The sequence below is a fragment of the Trachymyrmex cornetzi genome, unplaced genomic scaffold (genome assembly GCF_001594075.2).
Source record: "Trachymyrmex cornetzi isolate Tcor2-1 unplaced genomic scaffold, Tcor1.1 scaffold223, whole genome shotgun sequence".
Taxonomy (NCBI): domain Eukaryota; kingdom Metazoa; phylum Arthropoda; class Insecta; order Hymenoptera; family Formicidae; genus Trachymyrmex; species Trachymyrmex cornetzi.
In genome coordinates this window covers 1,705,955-1,718,751 of record NW_017296881.1, presented here as the reverse complement: position 1 = coordinate 1,718,751, position 12,797 = coordinate 1,705,955, and the positions used below count along the sequence as shown (strand labels likewise).

Genomic DNA, 12,797 nt, shown 5'->3' with positions numbered 1-12,797 from the left:
GACAAGTAACTAATTATAATAACTAAAATATAAACTTTAATATATATATATATATATCTTGTAATATACATATTTATGTGCTATGTTATTAAAATAGATCTTTGATGTTTGTCTCAAAACAGATACATATTTATACACGTAATTGTATAATATAACTCTTGAGGCACTAATTATCAAAAGACGGCATAAAAATCTCTTTATATGTAAATATGTATATATAAACAGGACGGTATCATTATCATTTACCCGATTTTGTGAATCGGACTGGAATATATCTGTTTCTCCTACCCTACTATTTACACAGTTTGCCGATCACATTAACTTGTTCTGTATATCTCTTTAATTGATCCTTTTTTTATATCTGAGAATTAAAACAATATAAAGCAAAAATTAATTTTTAAAGTCAAGAATATTAACGAGTATATGAAAGCACGATCTACGAATAACTTCGCAAAACAGAGTAAGAAATGTTAGGAAGAAATAATCTTCAAGCTATGAAAACTACTGACAGAAAAAAAAAAACAAAGCAATTTATATGACAGCTTAATAAAAACCTGAAATTAATTTTTTTTTCAGTATATTCATATAGTCACTATGAACACTTTTGCAGTAAATCTTTTGGTAATAATAATTAATAGCGTAGCTGACGAAAATCGCCGGCTGCAACTATTACACTTGATTTGTACTTCAGATGCTTTGCCTCCAAAAGTACGATGCCTTAATCATGTAAAATATAAAAATTTCATGCATTTTAAGATTTTTAAAGATTTAAAAAAAAAAGTAAAAACAGGACGGATAATCTTTATAGATAATAATATACCTAATCGTTAAACAATATATAAAAATATAAATATTACATTAATATTTCCAAAAATGATTACTTTTGATCGTGCAATCTTATGACAATCAGTTTTGTGCGCTTTGTATAATTAAATTATACTAAGTGAATATTTAAGTATACTTATACTTAACCATTTAAATTTACAGCTGTAATTTGATGTTTTCAGAATTAAAGTTATATGTAATTCCAGATACACATATATATACATATATGAAAAAAGATAAAACAATTTTAACTTCTTAGTTGAGAGTATCGAATAGAAGCAAGTTTGTTGGAAAATAATGGACATATTGATCTTCACGAAGTATGAATGATTGATAGTAAAGACTAGAATTTTAACGTTAGTTTCCATCTTCTGATAGAAGAAATATACAGTCCAAAAACATTGTACGAATATCTTCTCACCGATTTCGTTTACTAGTTGCAAACTTTGCAAAATATAAATAAGCATGTACATGTAAAATAAAGAGTTTTCTAACATTTATTTAATAACATTTATAATAAATATTTTCAAACGGCACAACGCAATCAAGCTGTTACGGCTATGTAAATAAACGATAAATTTATTTCACGTTAGTTGTATCAAATTACAGCTGTAAATTTAAATTACAGTTACACAAGAAACAAAATTTTCTCTTTTCAATTAAACTTCAGCCTTACAAATTTTTTTAAACAATACTAAATTTTCTATATTTATATTACTTCAAGCAAGCAATAAAATATTATATAATTATTCTTATTTCACTCTTGAAAATGATCTTCTAAAGTTATTGTTTAAAGGTGTAAAACTATATAAAAATAAGTATACAAAAAATCATGAGATTTTTATGATTACGAAATATCCTGAGCTACAGACTGTGCAGCAAAAAAATCTTCAGCATGAGCATTGCATACAAAAACAGTTAAAATTATAAAGTGATTAGCTTCACTGGAAATAGAAATTGAGAATTAAAACTCATCATTAACATTAGTCATTGCATACGCATCATATTTGAAAAGTTATAAAACGGTTCCTCGGATATTTATATTAATGAGATTCGTGGACACGTACTGATTAATATAACGTTCCATATTTGTGCTCCGCAGAAGCAAATTATGGCAATTGAATAAGGATCGAATACTTTTACCTTTACAACACATTACCGCTAAATAGAGCATGCTGTTAACAGGTCGTCGCCGAATTGCTGCGTTCGGAAGTATCTCGTTATTGTCACGATGAGCGATGCGATAAGCAGGAAACCTGTTGGTGTACTTAATAGCATGGCAGCATTATAAATTGGGCAGTAGGGGCACTGGGAGCTACCGCAAACCTCGCATATATTCAATGTGTATGTAGGCAGTGCGTCAAATATAGATTCGTTGAAGCGTTCTGAAAAAAATGGTAAATAAATATCAATATGCATATCAATCGCAATACAAGCAAGTTAAATTTAGTGAAAATATATAAATACCTGGCGCATAGTAATCGTAAACGCGAATGGAAAGGTATCGCGACATATTTGCGACCGGATACCAACGTTCCATCGTGAAGTTTACGCACGTCTCTTCGCTGTCCAGATAATCGAAATAAAAGAGCACTTTCCTTTCTTGGAAACGTGCTCTCTGGAGATTCCTCACTTGCTTCGATAGGGTGTATTTATCTAGAGTTTGCTGCTGGATTATGTAACCGGTTGGTACAGCTACATCCAACACAGCCATGCCCGACCGCGTAGATTCGTTGAGATTCGTCCATCTGTGTAAAAACGTAATACATTTTTATGAGTATAAAAATAATGGCGAGATATTATTATGATTATATGCAATCTCACCTTTGACAGCAAAGATACGAGATGTGAGACTGATTTCTGCCATGGAAATTCGCTCTGGTGATTAGATCGAAGGCTTTAATCGGCGGTTCTGTTTGGAATTTCTTTATATCAACGTTATATTGCACGTGCATTTGCAGAATGGCGTAACCTGCACCCTTCGCCTGCACTTTTACAATTCCCCACGCTTGCGGGATCTGAAAAAATAATAATCGTGTAATTGAAGCGTTTCAATACGTTTCACGAAACATAAACGTGTCTAAAAGGGTGCGATCCATTTTGCGCTACAAATGCTTTGAAGCTTTCGATTCACCAATTGGGAAAAAGAATTTTACTAATTGGCTAATAAAAAAATGCTTTCAAGTATTTGTAGCATCAAGTAGCCAAAATGTTACATACCTCGATAGTTTGAAGTTTCGCTAGATTCTTGTGATTCACGGTCAATGTATCGCTCTTGTTGGTTACGGAACTAAATTCTATGTCTACAGAGAGTGAACTGACGTCCCTGATTCTCGATCTGACGGTATATTCCATTAGCGCCTTCATCGCCCAAACAGTATCCTGAGTGGAGGCCCATCCACCGTCCGTTAATCTCTGTACGTTCAGCCATCTCACTATCGGCTCTAACATAAGTTCTTGTCGGGCGACGTAAACAAGTAGCGCGTACGAAGTCGTCTCTATGTTCTCCGAATCGTAATTGTAGGGTAAGCGTGGCAGCCTAAAGCTTTTCTGATTCTCCTGCTTGGTCGGAGGAGGTGGTACATGTTCTCTGCCCCAGTACCTATGTTCGCCTTCTATTTGTTGGTGTTTCGCCAGAATGTTGTAGGCTTGCTCGGCAGTAGAGGCTTTCGCCACCAAGAGTGCATAGGCCACTATTGCTATATCATAAGGTTTACCGCGCTCTTCTAACAACTTCAGGTTCCTCTCCAACCATTTGATAGCGTTGGCCGCGCTCAGGGCCACTTGAGAACCTAAGCCACCCGTGAGATCCTTGACACTCTGCAGTGTGATGAGTACATGAGCAGTGAGACTGATGTTTCGATGAACAATATGGTCATCTTCATAGTTTAAGGAGCTGTTCATTTTTCGATCCGGTAACCAGGTCACTTCATAGAATGCGCCATCTGGTGACTGATGTTTCAATATCCAAGAAACCGCTTGGGAGATCACTTCGGGATCAATGTAAAGGTAATTCTCCCACTCATAGAAGCTAGCCTCTTGGAAAATCCGTGCGCAGAATGCCGTCAACCAAACACTCGGCGTTGATTGGTTCCAATCAGTACGGAAAAAGCTAAAAGATCCGTCAGGATTCATGAACGATAACTGTTTTTGATACTCGATGTTCATGTAGTAGAAGCTTTCCTTTTCTTGTGTGTGATTGCGTTGATTAATCAAGCGCATATATAGGGTGGTATACATGTTAGCGGCAAAACTGAACATGTTCTGCTCGGCACAATCCATCGGTAGATTCATAAGGCTCGTTGCATTCACCGGCATTGTCGGGAAAATAGGCCCCACTACATCACCAACCAAACTGATGGTTGCTTTGTTAGACCCGAATACATAGTAACGGTTCTCATCGTACGTTATAATCGGGGTCTCAGTGACGTTCACGTGCATGTATTCTTGTATATAGGCGCGATTGCTAAGATCCAGAAAAATTGATTGATGTCGATATTGCGGTACTCCGTCTGCTTCAACATGTAAGTTGCGAGTCACCGAATCCCTGCCAATTAGAGTAGTCGCATAAACGTGAACTTTAATGTCGCCAAGTCTTACTGGTACGATAGGCAGATAAACAATGTTGACATCTTGAGCAGGGATCCAGATGAAAAATTGATGTTCGCCGAAAGAGGTACGCGGTTTGTACGACTGCACAATGCCATTGTCCTCAACGTGAACAAACTTATAATCTTTGGATCCCGATAGTATCACTGTTGCCTCGATATTGTAATGCATGTAATTGAAGACGGACACACGAATACCAATTTGCTCGCCTTGTCTGCTGTGAGCTGGCATCTCAACGTTTATATAGAACGGCAAGACTCCGGTATACTCTAGCGCCTTCGGCAACATACCAAACCCGATACTAGGTGACATGCTGAAAGCGGTAACCATCCAATGTACTGGTCTCCGTGGTACATCCAGGTTGAAGATCTGTCGACCATGCGGGCCGATGTTGATATCTTTCCATAGCCAAACATTCTCATAGTGCCTTTGGATTCGATTGAATCGGTCCTTACGGAACTGTGCCAAGTCAGTCACGTTCCGCTCAACGCATCGCGCCTCGTCTGAGCCGTCCTCACAATCAAATACACCGTCGCATTTTTTATCCAATCTGTAGCATCGACCAGTTAAGCATTCGCCGAAACCCTGCGTTCGATTGCACAGATCGGGTCGTCGGTGTAACATAGCATCCGTGAAGACGATTAGACCAATATAATCAAACGTGCGATTGACGTCAATACCAAAGGTGGAGGATGGAAAATATATCATCTCATCCGGATCACCGTCATGATACTGCCAAGTGTGCGTGTGCGTGCCGTTGGTCTCTTCATCAAAGTGAGACATCTTTGAAATTACGTTTGCATATGATAGCTCATTGCCTGCTTGCATAGTGTAGAATGAACGATCGATACCCGATAAAGCGACGTAGGCGCCAGGTTCGCCGTAAATGGCTATCTCGACGCGCTCGCCTGTTCTTGCTTTTTTGTTGTTGATAAACACAGTAAAATTATTGCGCGAAATGCCATTCACTGGGAAGGTCAGAGAATCTGCAATAACTTCGCCATGGCGGCTCACGTAATACACTACCGCCGTTGCGACAGGAGCCATCTCAGGGCTCAGAGGAATCGCGAAAGTTTTTATATTGTGTTGCATATTGTCTTCACCAGTCAAAAGTATGATGCCTTTAGACATGATGAGATAGTTAAAGACATCAATGTAGAAATTAGTCTGTACATGGAATATCATGTATTGACCAACTTTGGGACTTTCGGTAGATGTTGATATCTTGATGTGTTTCATATTCGGAGACTCATGGGCGAGCAGTAGCAGCTCGGTCTGAGTCCTGTAACCCTCACCATCAGTAAAATACGCATGAACTCTCATGGAAGTGATGTCGTCCAGAATTTGACTGGCGCGATCAGAATCTAGCCCGAGCTGTTTCCTGAGATCCATCTTCACGACCCACGCATCCGCATGTTCTGGTGATGCCCTTGGATATTGGATGTCAATGTTGCGACGTCCGCCAGATCGCATCTCGATGTCTGCGCGGAGTTCCATCATGGCGTCCCTGAGCTGCGTGGGTCGTAATGGCGAGTTGTCGTGGAAAGATGCAACTAAATTTAAAGTAAACGGCATCGCAGGCTTGAAGACCTGTGGACTGCCACCAAGGAAACGAATCTTTGTGGTAGAATTGAAGATCCTTGCCTTAGAATAACCGACGATTACCTCGTCTAGAAATCTTTCACCCACTGTTGCAACCACGGTGACTTCCATTCCGTCAATCGACGGAGCAAAGCCCAGCAATTCCTGCATAGGATATTGGAAGTGGTACGTTCCATTGAAGAATCTCAATACTGGTACTCTCTCCTCATAGAAATTAAGTATCCTAAACCACGATGGATAATACTCATTGAAGTTGAAGTATCTCTCGACTGGTTCGATCGCCGCTGAGGGATTGCGTATTCTATCCAGTGGCTTGAAACTGGCTTTTAGAGTCAGATTACCTCTCACCGGTGCGCCCGATGTATAATTTGCCTGAACGATACCGTAAATGTAAGGGTCGTTGTCAAAAAAGAACGCTGGCATTGTGACGTTGACTTCAAAACGCGTTTGATAATATTCTTCTACAAGGAATGTCTTCTCCTCCACTTGATTCTGAGCTATTATTTGCACGATCCAGTCTCCGAAAACCGGTTGATCAGAAAGTTGGTACGACAGCGACACTGTACCCAGATTGCTTTGTCTGCTGAGCCACCGTCTCATAATCCTTCTATTTGGATCTAACATATATACATCCACAGGATTATCGTAAGCTTTCAACTCCGTATCGATCGGGATTGTTCTAAAACGTACTGTATCGCCTTGCATATACACGGGTTTGTCCAATTGTATGAAAATGGTCATGGAACGTTGCGAGAATGTCAGTTTGGTTTCATTTAAAAAGGCTTGGCCACCTGTTAAACTGTTAAACAACCCTTCTACACGCAACTTATAGTCACCATCCACGGAAGTGGGTGGCATGCGCATCATTAAAGTTTCAGGTATACCCTCCTTTACTTCTTGATGGTCCGCCGCTAGTTCCACACCATTGCGTTGAATAGATGTACGCACCATCATAGACAGCGGGCTATGAAGAATGTTCACAGCAAGTCTGTACACTTGACCTGGTCTAACCATGCGAGACGCAACAATGAAATACGTGCTGCAAATAAAAATATTCGTTACATTAAATAATTTCGTATTCATATAATACACTTTTCTATTGTCACACATTCAATATAGCGATACTCACGAGTCTTTAATTATAACGTTTTCATTTTGACCTGCAGGATTCCGAAATCCAAAGCCTGTATTCTGATCCCGTTCATCATAACGATTCCATGGAAGCCTGGGGGTGGATTCTGTTGGCTCCTGGGTAAACTGACCATTTCCAGAAGCCAAGAACAAGAGTATCCAGACTAACATTTTTTCTGAAATATATAATTTATTATTAATTTATATTTTTTCTATGAAAATATTTGAAAATACTTTCAAAAGATGCTCTCTTGGATGTTGTGATATGTCAAAAAACGAAATGACACAAGGATTAATTTGTGGACAACACAAGAGTGATGATATATAGTGCTCTCTAAGAATATGTTCCAGAACAGAACTACTGTAACCAAAACTATAATTGACATCACACAAACTCAGAGTTTTTATTATTGTTAGAACATAGCCTAGTAAAAGACAAAGAACAACACAGTAATCATTTTATTTTTGTTTAATGTCAAACAAAGATGTAACAATTCACTATATTACACTGTTATCTGTGTGTCTCTTTGGCTTTGGTTTTCCAAAATTCATTGCAAATACTGAAAATCTGTAGTTTACATTACATACACTATAATTTTTCAGTAGTGGCAGCTCGACTGGCAGTTAATTTTGGAACATAGCTTTAGAAAGCATCCAAGCCATGTTTAGATTCTCATTCAAATGCCACCCAGGTATCATTTTATTGGTCACCAAATGTTAAACAAAAACTGTGTTTAACAGAGAAAACAGTTTTGCAACTATTGTAAAACTCTTTAATATAATTGATTTTACTCTCAGTAAATATACATGTATAAATCAATCACATTCAAGAATTTTACAATAATAGCAAAGCTGCTTTCTTTACTGAACGCAGCCAAGAATAAACATGAAACACCTAGAGAACACTCAAAATTAGAACGTGCCTCATAGTATCAATTACAGTCAATTGTCTCCTATTCTGTATTAGTCACATTAAAAATCCATAACGTAAATAAATACAACTTTTGACACATATATACGTCAGCCTTTTATGGGCAATACGTGTGACTCGTAAGACGTGGTCGATTTTCTGTGTTATTTAATAAGACGGTATCATCGCTTTTCGGCTGCTGTAGCCGTTGATACGTTAAAAAATTTCGCGAAACAATCGCTCTTGCGGGGTTAGGCGGCGCGCGGCGGTCAACGCCCAAACGCACATTCCTCGACTCGCGTGTCATCGGCGCTCACCTAAGGATCACGATTTCCTGATCAAGTCGAATCCGCCGTGTCAGCGTGTGTCGCGCACGATTAGCATCACCGCACTCAAACACGCCTAGGAACGAGGATACTCAAGCCAAGACGTCAGGCACGTCGGTTACACACATCGCGTGGAGTCACCAGCAAGAGGAGTGGCTCGTTACGAACGTTACAAACTTGGAGTTTATTGTTACTGGTGAATTGGTGACAGTGGAGACCAGTAGAGACGTGCGGGGAATCGAAATCGGAGCCCTCGTTTGTCGTCTGTGAACAACGGCAAGGTTGCTAGCATTGAAATGACTGTTGTTTTCCCTAGATATAATCGATTATTCGTTCTAGGTTTGTTCACGTCGCATGTTCCAATAATGGCTACGTTCAGCGGACTCAACAGTTGAGTGAGCGCACGCTGTTATTGGTGTATTCTTTTAGATCATCCAATCAGCATTTTAGATCTGAAAGAATACATCAATAGCAGCGGGCGCTCTCTCAACTGTTGAGTTTTCTGAACGCATCTAGTGTCGCTTGTTGGAAAGCTCCCGAAGAGAGAGGAAAGATGGGAATTGCAAACATAACTTAAGGTGTGTTCTTTAAAGCTGCATTATATTCTACTTTCTACTTCTTTGCATCAAAAAAATAATATGAATATACAGATAGATATTGGAAAGAGACAGACGTGAGAGGAGTACAGATAGCTGCAAAGAACAAACATTGAGATCAATTAATATATCACGCGTCTAATATAGGTATTGTGTATATAAGATAACGCGAATCGATCTCGCCGAATACTATATACTCGCCACGATTCATCTTTTGCCGGTGTGAATCAGTGTGGATATCTGTTATTTAAGCATAGTATACAATTTTAAATAATATAGAGCAATTTTAATATCTCGAAATACGTTTCATACGTTCTGTAGCATTGTTTCCCGTAGATATTTGTGGATGGATATCTGTTTTCCGTGATGGATGAACCACCTGAAAAATTACCGTGCAATACGCTAACGTGAGTCATAGTTTATAACATTTTTTTTTTACAATAGTTTCTTCATCAAAATCACTAACCAAAGTTATTAGTGATTTAATTGGCATTGCTCAAATATAAAGAAGTCGTGTTATTCTTCATATGTGTGTTATTCTCTTTTTTAAATTTTAATTTTGAGAATTATTAAAAAAATGAAAATTTATTTTATCCTTAATAAATCTTGAATTTAAATCTTGATTAAAGTAAAATTATGGCGTTTGTTTCGTTGAAAATTATAATTATAATAACACATATGTTTAATGATAATTAATTAGTCAAATAAAAATTGATTTTTTACTAACAGGGCCAAAGAATTGTTATGCAACAAGGGTATCAGTACTTGCTTACTAGAGGAATGGGAGAGGTCTTTAAAGACTTTACCTAAAAGTGGAAAGAAGCATTTTGAACCTGATAATTCTTGGCTACAAAATGTTCAGATTGAGAAAGGACTTAAAAAGCGTAAAGATTTGTTAAATGTCGAGAGAGTCGAACGTATTTCAGAATTAGCTAGTGCCGAGTGGCTACCATCCCAAAAGCGAGCTCTTGTTACTAAAAGATCTGGTCAAGACTGGAGCAATTTTGGTCTGGAAAGAAATGGTTCCTTATACTTGCTACCAGAAGAGGCGTTATTTCTCATAGAAACAGTATGTTTTCTATAATTCGTATATTATATTTTTTAATAATGCTTCAATTATTACACCATATTTATTTAATGTACTCTCTTATATGTGTTCAAGAATTGCCTTGAACTCATTTGGAATGGATTATCATGCTCGATTCAGCAAGCATATGAAATTTTGATTGATGACTCAGTATGTACCCTGGAAGAATATAGGGTTTATAGTCAATTAACACGTTACGGCTACCGTATACAGCGCTACTTTTATGAAGAGTCAGACAAGTGCAATAGATCGGATGATCTCACTCTTGTTAAACGGAAAATTATTGTTGATCCTGAGAATGGACTGAGAATGTCTGATAACCAACCACAAAACAAGCAAAGTGTAAAGAAATCAAAACTAACTGTAACGAACAATATGCCGGAAACATCGGATAAATCTGTTAGTCTTAATGTGGAAGACCATGAAAAGACTACGGTACAAGAATTTGTAAAACAAGTAATATCTGATCTAGTAGACCAGGTTGTATGTAATACTGTGAAACGTCATGAAAATGAGCCAGTTACTTCCCGAGATGTGGAAAATAATGTGACAGAAAAGACTGCAAACAGCGAAGAAAAAAATCGACATTCTAAACCAGAAATAATTTCCGATGAAACTTTGTTAGGCAATATAAAAATTCTCAGAGACACATCGTGTAAAGTATCATGGCCGGGTGCTCGCATTCAACGTAACGTGAAGCAGTTGCCTAAAAGAAACGATAAAGTATCATTTCCAGAAATTTCTATAATCGATTCTGACACCAGTGAAAATTCCAGGAATCCAGAGAAGCGAAAGGCAGTTTCGCAAATTGATGAGTTACATGCGAAAAAGTCAAAACATGAGGTAAGATATTCTCAAATATGTATACTAATGTATAGTACAAAGAATTTGTCAATAATTTTTTCTCTCTTTAATTAGGTGATTGAGTTATCTGATGATGAAGTTCAGGAATTACCACGTTGTATGACAAGAATGGAAATGTTAAATCTGCTACCAAATATTGCCTTCCAATCGGAAATTAACGAGAAAATTTCCAGGCGATATATACCGCACAATATAAGGCCTCAGAAGAGCACATACCAATACAATCGAACGATGATTTTAAATATGCAAGAAAACGACAAACGAGCGCGACAGAATTGCAAAAATGATAGAAGTAATGCGAGACAAAACGCGTCTCACTCTAGGAGTCCTCTTGCAGTTAATAACAGAAACGCTTCCTTTCAAAATCAACGTTCACTCTTACGTAGTCCATCGCGATCTTTTTATTCCGTAGATCAAATGCATGGAACGAATATTAGCTTGCCTTACGCATATAGATTTCCGTTTAATTACTTTCCAGACGTTTATCTGCAGAATAGGGTCACGCAGAATGTATTTCATAATTTATTTGTCGCCTTTGGTAACCATGGGAACACTGTTCAGCAAAGAAGTTACACCATACAGATGAACAATTTCATGATACCGATTATAGAAGGGTATCGAACTAGACATTTTTTTACGGAGAATCAACTCCGACATAATTTCTATCAGAATATTTTATGGCAGCAAAGATTTTCTCAGCGGAGAATGATTGAAAACGCGTCGATGCACAGCAGTACACATTCTGTTGCAAGACGACGACACGATGATGCTAATAGTCTAGTCGGTCACGAGATTATTAATCGACCTTCCTTTACGACACGTCTAGGAACTAGTTCATGGACCGAATTAAAGAAAAGATGGTTTGAAGAAAAAACCATTACAATCGACGATGAAGATTGTAAAAATTTGAACGAAAGTGAGGAAGATTGCACCGAAGTGCAAGTCGTAAAATTTCTCAATCCTTTAGTCAGTCCGAGAAACGTATCCTCAATGACAGAAATTTTTAATAAACTCGCTATAATAAAATCAGCGCCAGAAAGAACTGTTAGAAGGAAAAAGAGCAAATATAAGATATCTTATAATGTGTATTCCTGTACACATCATTATAAAAAGGCAAATCCTGGTCAACCATTGTACAGCCTGGTAGTGATAAGGTATTATCTGGTAATTAAAAAAGTATATCTGTACAAATATTAACGTTTAATAAATCCCAATTAAAAAATTGCAGAAAAGAAGATTCGATCCTACAACCTGTTGAGTTAAATCGCCTACAACAGGATGCGAAAGGTTCTCAAATAGTATTAGCATATGTGTCAATGTCGATATCATACATTCAACCGGGTATTATAACGATGCCAAACATAATTTAACTTTTTATTCAGGTACATTTAATTGGTTAAAGTTATTTTCAAGCAACTGATGTGTAATACATCTATGTCAAAGATTATCTTGTAATTATAAATTTTTTTTGTTATCTTAATAAACTTTTATATACTTATAAAAGATTCGTGTAATACTTTCTTTAATTTTAATTTTTAAAAATGATAAAAATAAACACTATGCAGGCTTAGATCGAGACCTGTATGTAAAGAAATTAGAATGATAATTAACAAAACAATGTTCTATATATGTATATATATGTAGCACATTGTTATTCATTTCTTAGAGTTCTAGATTTCTAGATAATAGAATCTGAGTATCTGATATTCATGTATCGAACATTTGATATCAAACAAATGTCATGTCAGTTGTTTTGAGACAGTCGGAAAACTGGATATCGTAGAATTATTTGAAATGGATTATAATCGAAATTATTCAATTATTCCCCAGATTCTATTTGTTGCTTT

The 12,797-nt window shown here is 37.2% G+C and overlaps 2 protein-coding genes across 6 annotated transcripts; one reads left to right on the top strand and one right to left on the bottom strand.

Moving 5' to 3' along the window:
• Window positions 1-1,643: 1,643 nt before the first annotated feature.
• On the bottom strand, window positions 1,644-8,727 carry Mcr (macroglobulin complement-related). 2 transcript variants are annotated; one of them, XM_018506379.1, is made up of 6 exons: window positions 8,395-8,727; window positions 7,166-7,343; window positions 3,046-7,075; window positions 2,650-2,843; window positions 2,293-2,573; window positions 1,644-2,210 (listed from the first exon to the last, which is right to left on the bottom strand). In XM_018506379.1, the coding sequence occupies exons 2-6, from the start codon at window positions 7,336-7,338 to the stop codon at window positions 1,987-1,989; spliced, it is 4,902 nt and encodes a 1,633-aa protein (XP_018361881.1). In that variant the 5' UTR covers window positions 7,339-7,343; window positions 8,395-8,727; the 3' UTR covers window positions 1,644-1,986. The 2 variants fall into 2 exon arrangements, with proteins under 2 accessions (XP_018361881.1, XP_018361882.1); XM_018506380.1 differs by lacking the exon at window positions 8,395-8,727 and adding an exon at window positions 7,756-7,771.
• Window positions 8,728-8,920: 193 nt separating this feature from the next.
• On the top strand, window positions 8,921-12,359 carry Tsen54 (tRNA splicing endonuclease subunit 54). 4 transcript variants are annotated; one of them, XM_018506025.1, is made up of 6 exons: window positions 8,921-8,981; window positions 9,336-9,406; window positions 9,729-10,068; window positions 10,162-10,929; window positions 11,005-12,104; window positions 12,179-12,359. In XM_018506025.1, the coding sequence occupies exons 2-6, from the start codon at window positions 9,366-9,368 to the stop codon at window positions 12,318-12,320; spliced, it is 2,391 nt and encodes a 796-aa protein (XP_018361527.1). In that variant the 5' UTR covers window positions 8,921-8,981; window positions 9,336-9,365; the 3' UTR covers window positions 12,321-12,359. The 4 variants fall into 4 exon arrangements, with proteins under 4 accessions (XP_018361527.1, XP_018361525.1, XP_018361526.1 ...); XM_018506023.1 differs by lacking the exon at window positions 8,921-8,981 and adding an exon at window positions 8,989-9,146; XM_018506024.1 differs by lacking the exon at window positions 8,921-8,981 and adding an exon at window positions 8,989-9,219.
• The last annotated feature ends 438 nt before the right edge of the window (window positions 12,360-12,797 follow it).

What these genes read in the sequence shown, in the direction of transcription:
- Mcr (XM_018506379.1), bottom strand. Translation starts at nt 7,338, where the DNA reads ATGTTAGTCTGGATACTCTTGTTCTTGGCTTCTGGAAATGGTCAGTTT. An exon ending in AACGTTATAATTAAAGACTC is followed by an intron (nt 7,076 to 7,165) that starts GTGAGTATCGCT and finishes TTTTATTTGCAG; the next exon opens with CACGTATTTCATTGTTGCGT. An exon ending in TCGTATCTTTGCTGTCAAAG is followed by an intron (nt 2,574 to 2,649) that starts GTGAGATTGCAT and finishes GTTTTTACACAG; the next exon opens with ATGGACGAATCTCAACGAAT.
- Tsen54 (XM_018506025.1), top strand. Translation starts at nt 9,366, where the DNA reads ATGGATGAACCACCTGAAAAATTACCGTGCAATACGCTAAC. An exon ending in CGTTATTTCTCATAGAAACA is followed by an intron (nt 10,069 to 10,161) that starts GTATGTTTTCTA and finishes TATGTGTTCAAG; the next exon opens with AATTGCCTTGAACTCATTTG. An exon ending in TACAGCCTGGTAGTGATAAG is followed by an intron (nt 12,105 to 12,178) that starts GTATTATCTGGT and finishes AAAAAATTGCAG; the next exon opens with AAAAGAAGATTCGATCCTAC.